The sequence below is a fragment of the Anguilla anguilla genome, chromosome 16 (assembly GCF_013347855.1).
Source record: "Anguilla anguilla isolate fAngAng1 chromosome 16, fAngAng1.pri, whole genome shotgun sequence".
In the NCBI taxonomy this organism is placed as follows: domain Eukaryota; kingdom Metazoa; phylum Chordata; class Actinopteri; order Anguilliformes; family Anguillidae; genus Anguilla; species Anguilla anguilla.
Window position 1 is genome coordinate 17,116,903 of NC_049216.1, and position 19,193 is coordinate 17,136,095.

At 44.0% G+C, this 19,193-nt stretch overlaps 2 protein-coding genes across 3 annotated transcripts; one reads left to right on the top strand and one right to left on the bottom strand.

Annotated features, from left to right (window-relative positions):
• Positions 1-5,268: 5,268 nt before the first annotated feature.
• Positions 5,269-16,735, top strand: zgc:162879 (ras and EF-hand domain-containing protein). 2 transcript variants are annotated; one of them, XM_035396799.1, is made up of 17 exons: positions 5,269-6,134; positions 7,799-7,951; positions 8,880-8,970; positions 9,515-9,610; positions 10,507-10,584; positions 10,836-10,951; positions 11,339-11,407; positions 11,952-12,033; positions 12,134-12,201; positions 12,720-12,930; positions 13,032-13,133; positions 13,591-13,735; positions 13,866-13,947; positions 14,103-14,217; positions 14,518-14,631; positions 14,728-14,804; positions 14,933-16,735. In XM_035396799.1, exons 1-17 carry the CDS (start codon positions 5,830-5,832, stop codon positions 15,036-15,038), a joined length of 2,010 nt encoding a protein of 669 aa, XP_035252690.1. In that variant the 5' UTR covers positions 5,269-5,829; the 3' UTR covers positions 15,039-16,735. The 2 variants fall into 2 exon arrangements, with proteins under 2 accessions (XP_035252690.1, XP_035252691.1); XM_035396800.1 differs by lacking the exon at positions 5,269-6,134 and adding an exon at positions 6,925-7,021 and having other exon boundaries at positions 7,780-7,951.
• On the bottom strand, positions 16,444-18,587 carry si:ch211-39k3.2 (uncharacterized protein LOC100149345 homolog). The gene is made up of 3 exons (XM_035396801.1): positions 18,428-18,587; positions 17,347-17,455; positions 16,444-16,919 (listed from the first exon to the last, which is right to left on the bottom strand). The coding sequence occupies exons 1-3, from the start codon at positions 18,432-18,434 to the stop codon at positions 16,853-16,855; spliced, it is 183 nt and encodes a 60-aa protein (XP_035252692.1). The 5' UTR covers positions 18,435-18,587; the 3' UTR covers positions 16,444-16,852.
• Between the last annotated feature and the right edge of the window lie 606 nt (positions 18,588-19,193).

The following is a 19,193-nucleotide window of genomic DNA, read 5'->3' on the forward strand; positions in this document are numbered from 1 at the left end:
CCCCAAACTGGATCCAGATTTTTGATGTGTTCCATTTCAAGCGCACCTGATACTGTACAACTAATCAAGGGCTTGATTAGTTACATCAGGTATGCTTAAGGTGGAACACATCAAATACCTGGATCTGGCTGGGGGCACTCGAGGAGAGGATTGGGAGCCACTGTTTTATCATATTTGGGAGTGTTTCATGGGATAAACTACCTTACAGTCAGCAGGGGAGGACGCAAACATGTACAGTAAGTGTTCTGCTGGCTGACCTCAGTACAGTGGTTCTGAAATGAGACTGTGTGTTGGAACAGAGATCTGGGGGTTACCAGGAACTTGGGACCGCTTGCGTACGCACTCCATTTTGAATAGCCCACCTCATTCACCCAGGCTCATTCGCCCAGGCTCGGCTGTTAAATCCTTAATCGTCTTGTAAGCTTGTGAGAAGGTGTTTTGTAAATGGACCTGTCGTTGTACAAATCTTTTGTGAACTGTATTTTATTTTGTATGATATATGGCTATTGTTACTGTTGTTTTTTTTATTATTATTATTATTATTATTATTATTATACTGTAAATACAAAAAGCACTTTATTTTATTTTTTAAATAAAATAAATAAAAGAATACGTGTTTTGACGCATATTTGTTTTGGACCCTTTTTTCTGGCTGAAGCGCCGATGTTTGGCTTGCACTCGCCGAGCTCAGCTTTTCAGACGCGTTTTCAAGGCGGAGAATTCGCGGCCTCATGAATATTCATTGGACCGCTGCCACGCAAACCTGTGGTGTTTGCATAGCCGAAAGAAGGAGATTACAGCCCTTTTATTGTTCATATGCGGCTGGAGGCCCTTCTGAAGGCTGGGAGGGAGCAGCGGAGATTTGATTATCAAATGAGCTGCTGGCCTGGAAAGGGAGAGCATATAAAGTGCTAGAAACGTATGAAAGTCCGATTAAAACAAAATCTGGAGCTTTAAAAAGGAGGTCTCCTGGAAACCACGTAGCGTATGGAAAAACTCATGTTCGTGGGTCCTGCAGAATGGCCCCATGAATTATTAGCAGGCATAAGTGTCCTGCCATTTGGCCTTAAAGATTACCATCTTACCATATTAATAAATGCCTGTTTTATTAATGGGAGTTAAAGTCATGGTATAAGTTCCTTACCTGTTATATGATATTTGGTTTTCTTTTAAGCTAACCATATGAACCTCAGTGATGGGAGAGACATGTTAAATCACTGTAAATACATGAGTGTGCGTTGAGCCGATCGCTGGCCTATGCACTCTATGCAGTCATTTAGGGCCACAACCACCCCCTTGCCACACAAGTCAAGTGGTGGGTGTGATTTATGCTGGAACACTTGGAGCCACAACAACATTCTTGTTTAGGGCCACCAAAACATTAGGGCTGGCTCTCAGACTGCAATTTTGGGCCTGGATGACATTTGGATTATGTGAACTTTTCATGACACCAGTATGGCACTCTGGGTAAGCGAGCATTTAGGCACCATTAGCAGCTATGAGAACAGTTGAGTGGCTCAGGCATGGCCTTCTGCTCAGAGATGTCCATCAGAGTCAAAACATGCGGCACATCTGTAACAATTTCTACTAGTAAATGAGAGAGAAGAGGAGAGATCTGAAGATGCTGATGTATTTTAGCTGCTCTGGCACCATTTTTTAAATAAACTTGCACAAGCAGTGCAGCCTTCATTATCAGGCGTTCCTAATTGTGTTACGACAGGCCTTTCCTGACTCACCGTTCCTTTATTTCTAATGAATTTCATCCTACCCCATTTACTACCTACACAAGCAGCTTGTCTCATGTCAGCTCCAGATTAATGAGCAGGAACAAAGGCAATTTCATATTCCCCATAAACACATCACCACACACTGAAAATGCTTTTCTTGCTGGGTTCAGGCTCAACTCAGTTAAAGTCAGGTCATGTTTCCTCTCTTGTTGTGCATCTTGTGACAGGACACTGCCTCTTCGCTAAAAATAAAATAAACTCAATTAAATGCCAAACTAATTTTTATTTTTTGGTTTGCAGTTATGGCAGAAAGGGGGAAAGTAATTACAGATTAGAGACATAGGGCTCCTTTTAAAATTCAGAGCAAACCCTGTTCCAATACTGAGTCAGCTGAGATGGGACTGTAATGGAAAGATCCATCAAAACCGTTCTTAAATATTTGAATGATTACATAATCAGTGTACAATATGGACCAACATATAGACATATAGACCAGCCTTTAATTTAAAGTGTGACTTTACTCTTTGTGGACACATAAGTGTGACAAATTGGTGAATGAACAGGTACATTTTCAATTTTCTCAAGTGTTGCCAGGTACAGTAGTCCTGATGCCAGATCCTGTCTCTTGACCAGGGATCTCAAACCCTGATCCCTCAGGGCTGCAGTCTGCTGCTTTTCAGTGTGTTTCAGCTCTGTGTATTTTAATTCACTGATTGGCTAAGTGGTCCACACACCTTATTTTCACTGTAAAAATTGGCTGATGATAGAAAAGAAAGAAACAACAACAGCAACAAAAAAAAAACAGCAGATACAAGGTCCCTTCGGGGCTGGAGTTAGAGACAATGCTAGTTGGCAGACGATTGTGTTTTTTTTTCCTCAATCACAATATTCCTAAACTATCTCCAAATCCAAAACAAATTGGAATCACAAATAGTTTCACCCTTACATGCTCTTAAAATGTGGCATTCACAGCTGAAACTTCTGGACCTTGAAAGCACGTGGAGTTCTGTAAATGCCTCATGTATAGGGGGATGTATGGCATGTATGGCCACCCTGGCAGCCAAATGGATTTCCAAAGGTGCGTTTTCTCTGCTTCTTTCTAGTCTCCCTGATCACATCTGTCATTCTGACTGTATTTGTCATTTAAACCTACACCCTGAGCCGACCAGAGGAGGATGAGTTCTCCCCATGAGTCTGGTTCCTTCCAAGGTTCTTCCTTATCTGTTATCTGTTACCAGTGAGTTTTTCCTTGCCACTGTTGCCTTGGCCTTGCTCCTGTGGGGGGTTTATGCCAGGGTTGTCTGTGAAGCCTATTGTGACAATTGTTTGTGAAATGCGTAATATAAATACATTTTAATTAATTGATTGATTGATTGATCCTCACTAAGGTTCCTGCATAAAAAGACACCTGGTCTCCAGAGCTTTGAACAGAACGTCCTGTGAGGAGCTGCAGTCCCTCAGATGCTCTGAGATGCAATGGGGTGAGCTGGCAGTCAATTCAGTAGGTCTGAGCTGATACCTCCTTTGATCTCCTAATTTCATGGACTAAATAAATCCACCTTACTTACAGCCAGCTCGATGTAGCCAACCTGAATGCCTATGATTACAGTTTCGGACTTTAACATCATGGAGAAAGGCAGTTCTTGCATTTGTGGCCAAAAACATGTAGTTTCTGATGTGTTCCAGAAATGTAACACTGGCAATTTTCAACTGTCCAACAAAGTTTGAGAAATTCACTGCCACCAAGTGGCTAAAATGGATAAATCGCTTAGGCTTGAGGAGCACTAACATTGCTTTTGTTTAATTCCATTAGCATTTGCTTTTGGCTTTTTGCAAGCTTTTACAACATAAACGTCAATCAGCTTTAGAAAACTGCTGAATAAATGCCAAATTCCTCAGAATATCAAAAGAAGTTCTATTTCATTTTATTCAGAAGCAGAGCGACCAACTGTCCATTGTCGGGTAATGCAGGGCGGTACAGGCGATAACAGATTTCAAGCGTGGCACACAAACCACAGAACAGAAATAAATAGAGAAAAATGTCCGTGGTTGTGATGTTTCATGTTGTGAAGCAGACAGGATGATAACGTGCGCTTGCGTCAAACAATTGCTTATCTCTCGTTTTTCATTTTGATAGAAAAGTATTTGGTTCCCTCCTCCTAAATATATGGGCCCATTGCCTTATGTATATTTCATTCTTTTATTTAAGATTTCAAAAAGGCATAGGCATTCATTCGCTATTCATTCAGTATTTCATGCTTTGGTGACTGTGTATGATTCTGTAGGATGTCAACGGCAGATTGGGATTGAAGCCTTGTGATTACACGATTGAAAATAGTATATCTATATTATATATAAATGTTAAATGTAATTGTTAAATGTAAATGTTAAATATAATGTAAATATGAGTAGCCTACAATCGGTGTGGAAGACTACCTGTGCGTCTGATAAACGGCTGGCTACTTAACCAGCGCAAGGCCATAAAACTGAATGGATGTCACCTTAACCATAACCTATCCCATTTTATTTTGTTTGGATGAGCAACAGTTGTATTTTGCTGCCATCTACTGCAAAGGTGAACGGTGTATTGAAAACATTTAATTTTAGGCAGAGCTCGTTCTTACAGTGTCGACGTCATACTGCATTGGGAGAGTCGCTTGTTGGGGTTATCTGCTTGTGGGGTGTATCAATCAGTCAATCAAATTTTATTTGTATAGCGTATTTTACAGCAGTTATCACAATATGCTTTACAGACAACCCTGACCTAAACCCCCACAGGAGCAAGCCTAAGGCAACAGTGGCAAGGAAAAACTCCCTGTGGCAGATGGGAAGAAACCTCAGAAGAACCAGGCTCAAGGGGGAAACCCATCCTCCTCTGGTCGGCTCAGGGTGCCGACTGGTGAGCAACATGTCAGTCAGTTTAATAGGGTTTATGATGTGGCTCAGATGTATGTGTTTTGTGGCTGTTGGAATGGTTTTGCGTTCAATATTCTCATCAGTTATAGATATGTATATTAATTTTGGCAATGCTACCCGCATATGTAACACATATGCTGGGTTTGAAATGCCTGAGAAGTAGGGTGGAGTTCGATGTCGCTCGAACCCAAATGGGCAGTTTCTGTTTCTGATAAGCTCTGTGGACCACACCTAAAAGGGAAATAGACTAGCAGAGCCTACCGAGGATTTTTTTTCCTCACCACATCCGGGTTATATTGTACCTTCCCAAATCCCACCCAACATTCCTCCGGCCTAGAGAGATGTGTGAAGTGCCTTGATCGAGTTACCAACGCAACAAGGAACCAAAGCCGGGGGTAGTATTTTCCCTGTCTCTAGAGTCCTGTCTCTATGGAAACCTGCGACAGGTGTCTGAGAGACGTGGCCAGAACATTGCGGGCTTTCAGATTGCCCCAATGCCCACCGCTTTAAATTTGCTTTCATGTTATTTCACACCATGCTTTATGTTTTGGGCTACCTTGTACAAATTCAGCACTTCTGAACATAACATGTGGCTGTGAGTGAGATAGCCGTGGGCTATACAAAAAACGGTGCATGGTAGGCTGGTGTTTTTTATAATGGATGAAAAACCCGGTTGCACAATATTAGCTAAGGGTTCATTTTCATCTCCCTATCTTTAATGTGACGGGTGAAAAATAAATGCACGGACACACCTTAGCTTATGTCAAGGTGGTGAGTGTATATTCGTACCAGTGCTCAGTCATTACACTCATTTCTGGGAAAGTGTGTAACCTACTCCGATTCAAGGTACATTCAGTGGAGACAGTAGCACTAGCAGCCGAATTTTACGTCTTCTTCTCTTCCTTTTTAAATGGCTAGGCTACTTGTACGCGATACTTGATTCTGTTACGGCAATTAATGTTTTTAATATTCGAGTTACTTAGACTGTTGAATGAAGATGTGTGACGTCAGGAGACCGCAAGTAGCACTTGTCGTAGCCTACATTGGGATAAAAAGTTACAAAGCTAGCTAATTAGGCTATATGTTGTATTTTGTCGCTCTTTGGCTAGGCGCATTTTCTAAACTTCTGAAACTTCGATGACGTTACATGGGACCGCTTATTCCGTTGAATTCTCAGTAAATTGGCATGGATAGACCCGATCTTCAAAGACTGTTTTCAGCGTGCGACGTAAATAAATCGGGTAAAATTGAGTATGAAGATTTTACCGTAGTTTGTCGAGAGCTAAACGTCCCCAATACCGAGGTCAAGACTTTGTTCAATAAGTTTGACATAGAAAGAGTTGGATATGTCGACTTCGGCGATTTTTTGGCCCGGTTCAACGAGGTTTCTGAAACGCTGGACTTTACTGCACTTGGAGAAGTGCAACATGGAAGAAGCGCTTGGGACGAATTTGAGGACACAATGGAAGGCGATACGAGTTATTTGGGAGGGTAAGTTCAATTCAGTTCAGTTCAATTTTATTTATGTTGCGCTTACAGAGACACTGTCACAAAGACAATGTCTTACAGTGGAAATACATTGCCTATACATTGGGCTAGCTACTTCCTAAATTCGGCCCTGGTGACTAGATCAATTTAGGTTGATAAAAACACACATGCGTTTAAGTTCTACTGTATTTTCCTCCTAAACTTATTTTAACACATTGCTGGTCTAGCTGATCATTTTTTAACTTTTCATTGTCCAGATGGTTTAGTTTCTGTGACCAATTGTCCACTCTTTCAGGACTTAACTTAGAACCCGTCTGATTTCAGCCACTAGTCTATGAAGTTAATTGATCAATTAAAAATGAACGTTGATGTTAACCGATTTCTACAGGAATCATTTATCATAGAGCACATTGCGACATGTGAGTTGATCTGATGGATAAATCTCTTTGGGTGTGAATATGGGATATTTATTCATCATAGCCATTTCTGACATGGCATTAGCTAATATGGCCAACTGGCATTAAATGTGGCTAATTAAATAAATTACTAGCTTGTTACAATTCGCAGGCGTGCACAACAAGGGCCGTTTCGTGATTTTGTGTCAACGTTTCAGGATTTTGTGCCGACTTCTGCTCTTAATTGTTTAATTTGGTCATATCTTGGTCTGACATTTGTAGAAGCACCAGCCGCAGATCGCAAGTGTATTCTAAATATTTTACTGTGCTTAAGCACAGGTGTGAAGCAGTATAATTTATAGAGTTGTCAGAAAACTAAAACGAAGGTAATGGATTGGAACACCCCTGCAATAACGGTTGGAATGAAAACCAGAATGTTTGACCCACTGTTTGAGAATCACTCAGTTAGGCGGATAAATATCTTGTCTTTTGGAGGTAACTAGATACAAATGCCATAGTATCATCTTATGTTAATGCATAGCCTATTTTAAAACAGGTATGTTGTCTTATATTGGAAAGTACAACTAGAATAGGCTATAGTTATGTAGCTAACCTTAGCCAGGTTGGATACTTGGAATCCATACAATTTAAAGAATATTTGATAATACACTGTTCAGCGTATCTAGGCTCAGGTGTTCTCCCAAGCAAGCTCAGACTGTATTGTATTGTATCATACTGTACTGATGCTATTATATAAAACTATTATAAAAAACATGCTAACACTTACCAACTAGTTTAGTTAACTAGGCTCTCAGTAAGCATAGCCATAAGGAAAACTGTATGGAAGATAGCAGTCATACATATGTGTTTGTGTTTTACAATTCCAGTAATTAATCTTGCTAAATATATAAATTTTGCCCTTTTTACACTTTAATTGGCCGAAGTGGCTTTTTTTTGTTTGTTTGTTGATTCTGATTGCATAACCACAAATCCCCAACTAACACTATCCCAACAGTGTAAGTCTACCAGATTTACTCCTTCCATATAAAAGAGTTGGCTATACAGTTTAAATAAATAATGACACTAAAAATATTGAAAGACAGTTTTTGTCTTTCTAATTATGCAATCATTCCTGCCATTTTGGAGCTATTAGGAGGTGGTGTCTTACATAAGATGGCTTATGTCACACATATTTATTACGTGGTGGTGGTTGATGGTACTCTGGTCACCGTGACAACATATGGACATCACAGATTTTTGTCTTCTCCCCAGTGCCAGGGAGCAACTGGCCGAGCTCTACCAGCAAATCCACTCGACGTCTGACATTGCCCTCCTGCGTCAGTGTGAGACTGTGATAAAGACGCTGGTGAAGGACTGCAAGGACCAGGTCTCTGAGAGCCAGCAGCTGGAGACCAGCCTGAGAAGGTGAGAACGCCAGCCGGCCTCAGACCCGGCATGTAAACGTACTGGCCAGGAGCAGTGGACGAGTGGGGTGGAAGTTGATGACTAAGGCCTGCCTGTGAATTTCACTTGGCAGGTGCACGGTATCGTGAAGTCATTGTGCCACCTTGTGAATGAATAGGCCTACCACAGAGTACAGTGCACTATGATTCTTGTCTGTGGTTAATTTGAATAGTTTGCAAACATGTCAAGTAGGCTATATATTTTTATGTGCAGTGCTGAGGTTTTTTCAAGTCAACTACATACCTTGGCTCCCTGCTATTGGTCGCACAGGCAAGGGGAACCCATTTGGAGAACATCACCACAAAGTCAGTGTTCCTGCTTCAGTGATGACATTGTCTGAATGAGGAACTAGGAAGTTTTAAAATGGACAGGGTCATTTGGCCTGTTTACCCTCATTCATATTGACAATCCTTCAAGGTGGACTCTAGGTGAATGTATGTATTTGATAATATCTCAGATTTCTTTAAGGTCTCTCAGGTGGAAATGTTACGATTTGGTGTAATTGTGAGGCGTGTAAATGTTATTTGTTATGTGAATATTAGCAGTTAGCGCAATATCATTCTGTTGGCATTGCATTGACTGTATATCCCAGGACCTTGTCTCTGGAGGCTGGCTCAAGTGTGGTCACCTGACGTTGACAGGGCGGATTAGCACAGGAGAGGAAAAGAGTCACTGATATCAGGGCAGAAGCAGAGAACTGAGAGAGAGAGTATGTGAATCATGTGCCAGCACAGGTGGAGCGCAGGGAAAAAACACACACGGTCTGGTCTTCAGCTGCGGCATTGCTTTTGGTGAGGTCTGCATGTGAAAGACCTGACATCGCGTGTGTGTGTGTGTGTGTGTGTGTGTGTGTGTGCGCGCGCGCGCGCGTACACTTGCGTGTGGACAGGGTGGAGGAGATGACTTCTCGTCAGCTGACGGAGCTGGAGGAGGACCTGCAGGAGCAGCTGCTTCAGATGGAGAAGAGGGTGAGAGCGGAGGTAAGAGGTGGGGAGGGTGCAGTGTGGAGTTTGGGTGCCCAAGAAAACAGGTTAGTAATACATACTAACCTGTTAATAATAATGTATTACAGTTACACTAATGCATTAAAAAAACAATTTAGAAGCCCTTTTGAAAGTTTGAAAGTCCTCACTTGAGATAGCGAATGGAGTCTAAGGCTGTGATTTTAAATACCTTAAGCAATGTTATGAGACAGCAGGTGGGGTGTTTGCTTTATATGAGCGCCAAGTAGATTTTTTCACAGAAAGAATGCAATAAAATAAGCAAATGAAAAGGGCTGTTTTTAATAGGCCTGTTTTAGTAGGGAGAAAAAAGGTTTTCCCAGGCACTCCCTGCAATGCTATGTGCTGGTAGCATAAGGAACTGTTGTTCCCTACACCCCGCGCTGCAGGCTAGTTTATGCACGGCTGCGTGTGGTTCAGCTGCATTATGGCAGTGCGGGAAGACACTGTGGGGACAGGCCCACGTCAGCGCTGTGTAAATGATACTTGGGTACCCCCCCAACACCCCCCCCCCCCCCAACAGGAGCAGCAGAGGATGGAAGCGGCCATGAGTGAGATGCAGACCAGGCACGAGGGGGAGGTGGCAGACCTGCGGGCCACTGTGCAGAGACTCATGAAGGTGGGAGGGAGGGAGGGAGGAAGGGCACAATGGGGCTCTTTCAGGCTGACTGTTAAGCGGGGTGGGGAACAGAGGATTGGGGGGGCAGGGGGCAGGGGGCAGGAGTGGAGTGTAGGTGGGTGTTTGGTTTCTGTGCTGGTCAGAGGCAGCAGCTTTCCTTTAAGAAGCACTGTGATCACAAGCAATGGGAAGGTTTGTGTGGAACACTCGTTTTCCAGGTATAACTAAAGTGGGTGTGCAGTGGACTGCTGCCTGGTACTGGTACTGAGTCCAGTTCTACTTTGGTCTGTCAGGTTTTTATCATGTGCCATTTATTATGTCCTACATTATAGTATGGGCATTTAGCAGACGCTCTTATCCAGAGCGACTTACACAACTTTTTACATAGCATTTACATTCCATCCAGTTATATAGCTGGATATACATACTGAAACACATATATCGAACCTGAGACCTGCAAGACCAGTTCCTTACATTATACTACACTGCCGCCCCATGTCCTGAATGCATTTCAATAGATTTGGTGATACTGATTGTGTCATCTTTGTTAAAGGTTAGATGAGGGCTTGTGACTATAGGCACTGAGCTGGGTTAGAGAGCACAGGCTGTGAGGCTAAAAAAGCCTGAGATCAGGTCAACGGGGAAATGATCAACACATTTAAACATATTACACATCCACTGTTAGATAACCCTTCTTATGGGTAAAGGCTATAAAATCTAAATGCTGTGTGATGTTTCTCCTCTTAAGCGCCCTTCAGACCCAAGATGCTTTAACTACGACAGTTTCTCACTCCAGGGAGATTTCAGTTCTGTGATTTCTGTTATCCTTGTATGAACTGCGTCTAGTGCCCTCCTGGTAGTTCCACAGTGCAGTGTGTCATTACTGTGTGTTTCAGCACCAGGAGGAATCACAGTTTGGCAGTCCCAGAGTGGACGTCCGGCAGCTGAGGAAGCAGATCCGCGAGACAGGGCAGGTACTGGATCGAAACATACTTACCCGCGAGCTCACAGACAGCTACACGGACACTGACAGGCGAGCAAGCAAGTGCTCCACTAGTGTCCACTAACCTAGTCTCACACATGAGCCCATATGCATGCATGCACACAGGCAATAGACACACGCACACACGCAGTGTCTCTCACGGTCCGGGTCTCAGTCGCACCGACAGACCCGCCGCCACCCCCTGCTGGTAGACGCCGCTCACCTCCGCGCTCCTCTCCCCAGGAGAACGAGGCGCTGCGGAGCTCCCTCCTCGGCGCGCAGACCAGCGTCTCCATCCTGCAGGCGGAGCTGGACCAGCTGAAGAACGAGTACGCCGACGAGCGCCTGCAGCACGAGAGGTGAGGGTCCGCGCGCGGCCTGAGGCTGCGCAGGAAGGGCCTGAGACAGAGAACCCAGGAAGGGCCTGAGGCTCCACAGGAAGGGCCTGAGACAAATAACCCAGGAAGGGCCTGAGGCTCCACAGGAAGGGCCTGAGACAGAGAACCCAGGAAGGGCCTGAGGCTCCACAGAGAGAGTCTGAGGCTCCACAGGAAGGGCCTGAGACAGAGAACCCAGGAAGGGCCTGAGGCTCCACAGGAAGGGCCTGAGACAGAGAACCCAGGAAGGGCCTGAGGCTCCACAGAGAGAGTCTGAGGCTCCACAGGAAGAGCCTGAGACAGAGAACCCAGGAAGAGTCTGAAACAGAACTCTACAGCAGGTTTTTACCTGTTTCTTTCCTGTTCTAGGGAGAACAGCGACTTGAAAAAGATGCTTGCGGAATGCCAGTCCTACTCCAGCCACATCGGAATCCTCCAGTGAGTCAACAACACGTTAAGTTAACAGGATGTTCCCTTAGAACAGGGCTGCCCATCCCTGTTCCTGGAGATCTACCATCCTGCAGGTTCTCACTCCAACTTTAACAAAGCACACATCATTCATTGAGTAGCTAATTAGAAGAATCAGGTGTGCCAATGTAGGGTTGAAGTGCAAACGTACAGGAGAGTAGATGTCTAGGAATAGGGTTGGGGTATAAAATGCAAGTATAACGGGAGACATTCTTTGTGCACTAAATGACAATACCTGTTATTTCTTCCCATTTTGTCCCAAGAAATAAGGCTCTTCAGTCCGGTATCAGTGAGCGGTAACACTTTAAAATAAGGTCACATGGTTTGGCATTAACAAGTGTAGTTAACTACTAACTACTGAACAGTTCAACTATACAGCTTTGTTGATGTATTTGTACATCATTGATTCATGTTAAAAACTACAATAGTTAATGCCAGTTTATGTGACCATATTGTAAGGTGTTACCCAGTCAGATCTGTGTAACTACCTGCCTGCCCATCTCCTGCCTTTCAGGGAAGTGAACAGGAAGCTGTACGACAGCAACGACGGGCTGCGGTCAGCGCTGGCCATGAACGCGGCCACCGCCAAGAGGAGGGTACGTTGCCAGCGGCGACCTCTGGGAAGGTGACCCGCCGCCGTCCGTTTCTCCCGTTCTGGGATGTTCAGCTTCTGACGGCCTGCCCCTCTCTCTCCAGCTCTCGCCCAAAGATGAGACCCCAACCAGGAAGCTCCGGTCCGTTCCGCAGAGCACCCGCAACTGCAGGTGAGGACCTCTCAGAGGTGAACTTACGCCATCGTTGGCCATCTGACTTCAGCATATTTATCTGAAGACTGTGGAACTTTGCCTTTATGCTACATTATATCAGGGGTGTCCAGTCGTATCTGAAAAGGGCCAGTGTGGGTGCAGGCTTTTGTTATAGCCCAGCACTAAGATGCCTGATTCTACTTATCAAGGTCTTGATTGAAGACCATGATTGGTTAATTAGCTGAATCAGGTGCCATAGTGCTAGTCTAAAACAAAAACCTGCACACTGGCCCATTTCAGATAAAATTGGGGATCCCTTGCATTGTGTTTAGAACATGTCTTTATCCAGAGAGAAAATGTATACAGCTTGCATTTATACATTCTGTGACAGAAATAAATATTTTACTGTAGAAATTCAGATTGAGTAGCTTGCTCAAGGGTACAACAGTAGGTCCCCAGCAGGGATTCAGACCTGCAAGCCTGAGAAATTAGCAGAGTTTCCTGACCGTAATGCGGCACTGCCCCGCTCTCTGAAGTATTGCCAGCGAGGACGAGGCCATGTCTGTCGACTCGACTGGCGGCCAGTACTCCCACGTCACCAGCTGGGCAGAGCGGTACCTGGACGGCAGACCGTCGCCGAGGCTGGGCATGGCGGACGGCTCGAGCAGCGAGTACGACAGCGACAACACCCAGGACTCCGTGGAGACGGTGCACCGCAGCTGCTCCTACACGCCCTCCGACATCGAGGTCAGGCCGGCCTCGGTTCACTGTCGGTTTTCTGTCGGTTCGATCCTGGTTTGAGATGTCTATCATTTTGACAGCGCGATCCCCCTTTGTCCCTGTGCCAGATGTCCGATCTGAAGGCGGAGGACTCGGTTTCCATGGCGCCCAGCAAGACCAGCTCCGTGGCTTCTTCCATTCGCAGGCGACTCTCAGCCTTCACGTCTAAGGTAGGGAAGCCTGTCTGTGACCACACCCGTAGCTTCACCTGTAAGGTAGAGAAGCCTGTCTGTGACAGGTTCAGCTGTAAGGTAGGGAAGCCTGTTTGTGACCACGCCCACAGCTTCACCTGTAAGGTAGGGAAGCCCATCTGTGACCACGCCCACAGCTTCACCTGTAAGGTAGGGAAGCCTGTCTGTGATCACACCCACAGCTTCACCTGTAAGTTAGAGAATTCTACCCAAGATCACACCCACACAAATAATTGACCAAACAAAAATGAACGGCCTTTCTTATGCTTATTATTTGGCAGAACTCACGTTCGTTTTTCAAACATTTTGGAAGTTGAGGTGGGACAATTTCAGAAACTGTAGCTCAGGTGATGTAGTGACACTACAGCACCAAACGGCAGTCAGAGTTATGACTCTTTCAGGTCTGACATGAATATGTGTTCTTTTGCGCCTACAGCATGTGGATGTAGACACTCCAATCTCTGAAGAGCCCTCCCCCATGTACAGGCTTGTCCTGGCGGGAGACGCGGGTTCGGGGAAGTCCAGTTTCCTGCTCAGGCTGAGCTCAAACGAGTTCAAGGGAGACATGCAGTCGACGCTGGGTAAGGGAAAGATACCGCCGCCAGGTGTTAATGCTACCAAATAAACGGCATGTTTCAGGAGCTTTCCCAAAGCAAGATACCACTTATTTTAAACTGAACTGCACTGAGAAATTTCTCCTGTGTGGTTTAGGTGTGGATTTCCAAATCAAAAGGATGCTGGTGGATGGAGAAAAGACTCATCTGCAGATCTGGGACACTGCTGGACAAGAGAGGTACTTTCAGCAAGAGTCATTCTCAGGGACTCCACATTACAGACTGCTGTTAACAGACAGACTAGCTTGTGTAATAAGAGCCTGTCAGATTGAAATTGGCTCTGTCGCTCCAGCAATGGAAAGTCCTCTCTCTGTGTTTGTTCTCCTGTCGGAAGGTTCCGGAGCCTTGCCAGGTCCTACTTCCGCAGAGCGCACGGAGTTATACTGCTGTACGACGTCACTTCGGAGACAAGCTTCCTCAGCGTGCGAGAGTGGATGAACCACATTCAGGTATACATATAGTTTGTTAATGGTCTCAAGACTATATTGTGTATATTTCCAGATAGTATATTTTACATTTCATAAATAAATGACGCATTCAGATAGACTTTCAGATAAACCTGGCTTTCAAAACAACTCCGAGTTTACATATCCTTAGTCATCGTGGAGTTGCCCTTCCGTTGTTTGTTTACAGTGTGAGAACACAGCTCTGGGTGTCGAATGAGGTGACATCACAGATAATTACCACATTTTCTATCACGTGAAGAAGAAGCACCAGTTCAGTCAAAAGCTCACCCCTGTTCTTCCCAGGACTCCACGGACGAGCGCCTCCCCACCTGCCTGATCGGGAACAAGGCGGACCTGCGGGCGGCGCTGCCGGAGGGGGGCTGCGTGAGCGCCGCTGACGGGGAGAAGCTAGCCAAGGTGGGACTTCCTTTGTCCTCTGTGTAAACAGGAAGTAGTACTCGTATGCGGGGAAACGGGTGACTAATGGTCTACGACACGCTCTTTCCGCCACAGACGTATAACGCCCTGTTCTGTGAGACCAGCGCCAAAGAGGGAACCAACGTGGTCGAAGCAGTGCTCCATCTTGCACGGTGAACCCCCTTTGCTGATCGCAGAACCTAGTGAAGACCATCGTTAATATTCTGCAGGTGAACAGAGTTGATGTTTTGAGTTCTGTCATCGTGTTTTATTCACGTGTTCTTTCTCTCACCCCACAAAGGGAAGTGAAGAAGCACGCAAAGCTGAGACGGATGTCGGATCCGCGAACAAGGCTGAGTTTGACCAACGAGAAGAAGAAAGCGCTCAGTAGCTGCTGTGGAGTGTAGCCTGAGTGCGTCTGCCAGCTGGAGGAGCCGGTAACCCTTCAGACTGTATTCCAGCAGTTTCCACACGATGCTAAAGGTGTACTTGTATTCCAGCAGTTTCCACACGGTGCGACCATGCTAAAGGTGTACTTGTATTCCAGCAGTTTCCACACGATGCTAAAGGTGTACTTTTATTACAGTGGTTTTCACACGGTGCACTTCCTTTCTGGAAATCTGATTTCTAGGAGTTTTAAAATGTTTTGTATTTCTTTTAAGTACACCTGGAGCATGCTTTTGAATTAAGAGATTTCGTTAACTTGGCGGTTTCCTTACTGCCAGACTTTTTCCGAGGACAACACAAAAAGGTACGCTTATCTGTTTTTATTTTTTTGTTAAGAAAATGTCTGTAAAATCAAAAACACTGAAGCACTGGACTACAGTAAATACTGTAACTAAGATGCCACCAAATGTTTGAACACAAGAATCGGGCTCCACGGGGATAATGCAGAACTGTATTTATTAAATTTGTTGTTATAACTATATTGTGTACAGGTATGTTGTACAATTTAGTTTTGCATTGAAGATTCTTGTTGCGGCAAAACCAGTTGTACAAATGTCAATCATTTTTGTATTACTTTTGAAAAATACAGATCTCACTAATGCTTCGGAGTCCTTGTTTTAAAAATAGCTTTCCTGTTGGAGAATACCAGAGCAAGATGCAAAATGAGCCATGCTGAGGACACTAAGCAAATCGCTGGCATCCAAGAGCAGCAACACTTTTCAATAATTATGAATCAGGTCCGTCATCAGTCAAATCAGTGTGTGAAATAACTGAATCATCACAAAACAAGCTGTTTAACATTATTTACCTGTGTAGCATATCGCCTTTCTTTATATTGGTGACATTACTTCTCCTACAGCCAAGTATCGCAGTCAGTGCCTCACCAAAGGCTGTAGCAGTCGTTTTCCACTTGGGATTCAATACCATTTCCATAAGACCTCCTGAACTTGTTTAGAGAGCGGTTAACACGTGTTTTGTATTTTGTGGATCGTCCCCCTGTACATACACATCGAACCCTCAGAGTTAATTCAAAGGGTTTACTGCCGATTGTATTTCAAACTATAAGCTGTATATACAACCCAAATTCCTCCTAAAACCTCAAGATTAAATTGTAATAAATGTATTTGACTCTTTGTAAACATGCATTTTACTTTCTATTTTAGTCTAAGCCAGATTTGTATGGTCTAAAACATTCTTACTTGACTATGTTTGTCCCTTGTGAGCCCACTTCCCTGTTCCAGCCAGAGGAAGATGTAAACATGCATCCACTTCCTATACGCCACAGTCACCCTTGGCTTGCTTTTGTTGGGGTTTAGGCCAGGGGACAACCACCACACCACAGAAGATCAAATAATAAACACAAACTATAAAGCTACGTTTTATTTAAATTATTTCAAGTCACGGGGGGAAAACAGTTTGATACAAAAATACAAGATGGTTATGTAGATCCAAGCTCGACAGCCATGCCTTTGCTCCCTTGATCTTTACACAGTAAGCATTGCTCAGAGGAGAGAAGCTATTTCCAGAGTAAGAGCTAGATCAGCACCTGAAGTACAATTCAAAACCTCAACTTACAAATACACCTTCCAAAGCTACATAACCCCTCCCCCCCTAACATAGGAAAGAGTACAGGCAGATAAATGATCTAAATTCTGGAGTCTAGGCCAAAAAAGAAAGATCCATCCTCCTAACATCAAGAATAATGTTGAGTGATTTAAAAAAGAAAGAAAGAAAAAAAAAGAACCGTAATGTCCGTGCGCCATCTTCCCCAGGGTTATTTGGATTTAGGTTCTCCTTTCTCGTTGGCTTTTTTCTGCTTCTGTTGCATTATCTCTGCATCCCTGGAATACAACAGAAAAACTTGTGTGAATAAAAACCAGTTTCAGGCATTCACACGTTTACAAAAGTTAATGCAAAGGTCATATTTCAATAAAAGTAGGGCATTTCTTTGTTACATAATACCAAGAAAGTAACCGTAATTGGACATATACATATACATAATACGAATTATATTATAAATTGGATCGTATTTTAACCTTTCGTAACAATTTGAAGAATGTTGAAATACATGTAGAAGTACAACGCAGCTTGTACTTTTTGTTTGATAATGTGCTCTAAGAATAAAGAGTGTGCACTGATGGTGATGTACAAGCAGACGTCATTTTCAAGGCCGTTACATAAATTTTTGTTGCGTCCAACCTACAGCCATTTCCCTTGTTCTTTTTTTTCTTGTGTTCTGTATCTGTTCGCTGCAAACAGTTTGTTTACCTCTGCTTTCGCGCAGCTGCGGATAGTCCATCTTCATTCCTTTTCCCCTTGGAACCGTCGGTCTGCTTTTTTGCGTTTTTCTGACGGGCCAGTTCGCGCTGGTTTCCCCCTGGGAAGAAAGTAAATAAGAAAACAACTAATAAATACATAACTTCGGGGCAATCACTTGAAGTACAAAGACATGCCTCATAGTTTGGTTTAAATATTGTTAAAATTATGCCAGTTTGGAGTCCAAATACTGTTGCCAAATCTGGTTTGTTTTTCCGCTATTTTAGGAATGTAGAATTCTTTCACAGCTAACTTGGTCTGCGCAACGTGGCACGGGGGCGCTCCAGAGCGAATTGCTACTGCAAGTAGCCTACTAGCTATGACATTTGAAACAATAATCATTCCCGTAATTTGCTTTTATAAAAACTGTAATGGAAGATAATTCTAACGTGTGTGTGTAGTTATATACGCATTAAAATGAAATAAAAGGCTACACACATTGTTTGTCTGCGTCAGTCAAAGCCAGAACAGGCGTTACGGAAGGCCAATGCAACATAACGCGTCCTCAGAACAACACTCCCGATGTTTGACGGAAACATTAGCGTTATAAAACATGTTAAAAATTCACATTCACTATTGTACGTTTATGTGCTAGTGATACACATTACATCAATAGCCACATAACTGCAATCCGCATGTAGACAATTAGCGTTACACAAAAAAGACGACAATAAAAGTGTTCGCTGTTACCTGACCGTTGTTTAGCTATTCTGGCTAGCAAGCACTTGCGACCGGACGAAAATAAAGGTTTCTGGGAAATCGATCGGATATTTTTTTTAAAAATCATTTAATCCAGATTTCGGTTCTGAATACAGCCCTGAACATGCTACTTATGCATACCGGTTTGTACACGTTCTTAGGATGACCAAAACAATATAAAAATACTTCCAGGCCTAGTAGCTAACATTAGATAGCTAACGACAACCACTGACACTGAAAATGCAGCCGATAGATTGCTGATTAAGTATCCAATCGATAAGCACATGCAATATGTACAGTATAAACAACAGTTCACAAATATGTCGATACTCACTCGTCATTTTTAATTAGCTGATGCTCTCCGGAATCAAAGTCGGGCTCAGCCTAAGGGCTGTTCTTCGGTGCCACTCCACCCGTCTGGGCTGATATTTTTAATTCTCACGCAAAAAAAAAGAGAAAATCTTAACAACGCGAGACTTCCGCGAACGCTACCCCGACTGTGCAGCGCCAGCTGATCCACAGTCAGTTACTCAATGTTAGTTCTGACCTCAAACCGTTTTGTTGAATAAAGTTCCAGTCTCCTGCCTACAAGATTAGAGCCGTTTGCTGTTTACACACGCCTTGTTATTTGGCTCATATCCCATCTACGTTTCAGGAGGCAAAGGAGGTGGATTACGCACGTGGACTTTTGTTGAAGGAAGAGGAATCCGGTTGGTTGGCTTTTGCATAGACTGGATATTCTTGAAATTATACTGTCAAGCATACGCTTTCAAAGTTCAAGAGCTCCCAGACAATAGGGCGTAGGACCATCAAACCACTGCTAAAGTGTTCACAGACAGCGGCCCAGAGACGGAGAGCCTATGCTTCGGGCGTTACTACCCCGCGTGATTTTACACAAATATTTCCAACTTTGACTTTAAGCTTCCGTTTGGTAAAAAATGCAGCCGGCGAACGCTTTCAAAGTTCAATAACTCCCAGACAATAGGGCCTAGGACCATCAAACCACTGCTAAAGTGTTCACAGACAGCGGCCCCGAGATGCAGAGCCTATGCTTCGGGTGTTACCACCCCGCGCAATTTTACACTAATATTTCCAACTGT

Bases quoted from the DNA above. Each gene is read 5' to 3' on its own strand.
- si:ch211-39k3.2 (XM_035396801.1), bottom strand. The intron at 16,920-17,346 runs GTAAACAAACTG...GTTGTATTCCAG, and splicing joins GCAGCTGCGCGAAAGCAGAG to GGATGCAGAGATAATGCAAC.
- zgc:162879 (XM_035396799.1), top strand. From the start codon at position 5,830: ATGGATAGACCCGATCTTCAAAGACTGTTTTCAGCGTGCGACGTAAAT. The intron at 8,971-9,514 runs GTAAGAGGTGGG...CCCCCCCAACAG, and splicing joins AGAAGAGGGTGAGAGCGGAG to GAGCAGCAGAGGATGGAAGC. The intron at 9,611-10,506 runs GTGGGAGGGAGG...TGTGTGTTTCAG, and splicing joins CTGTGCAGAGACTCATGAAG to CACCAGGAGGAATCACAGTT.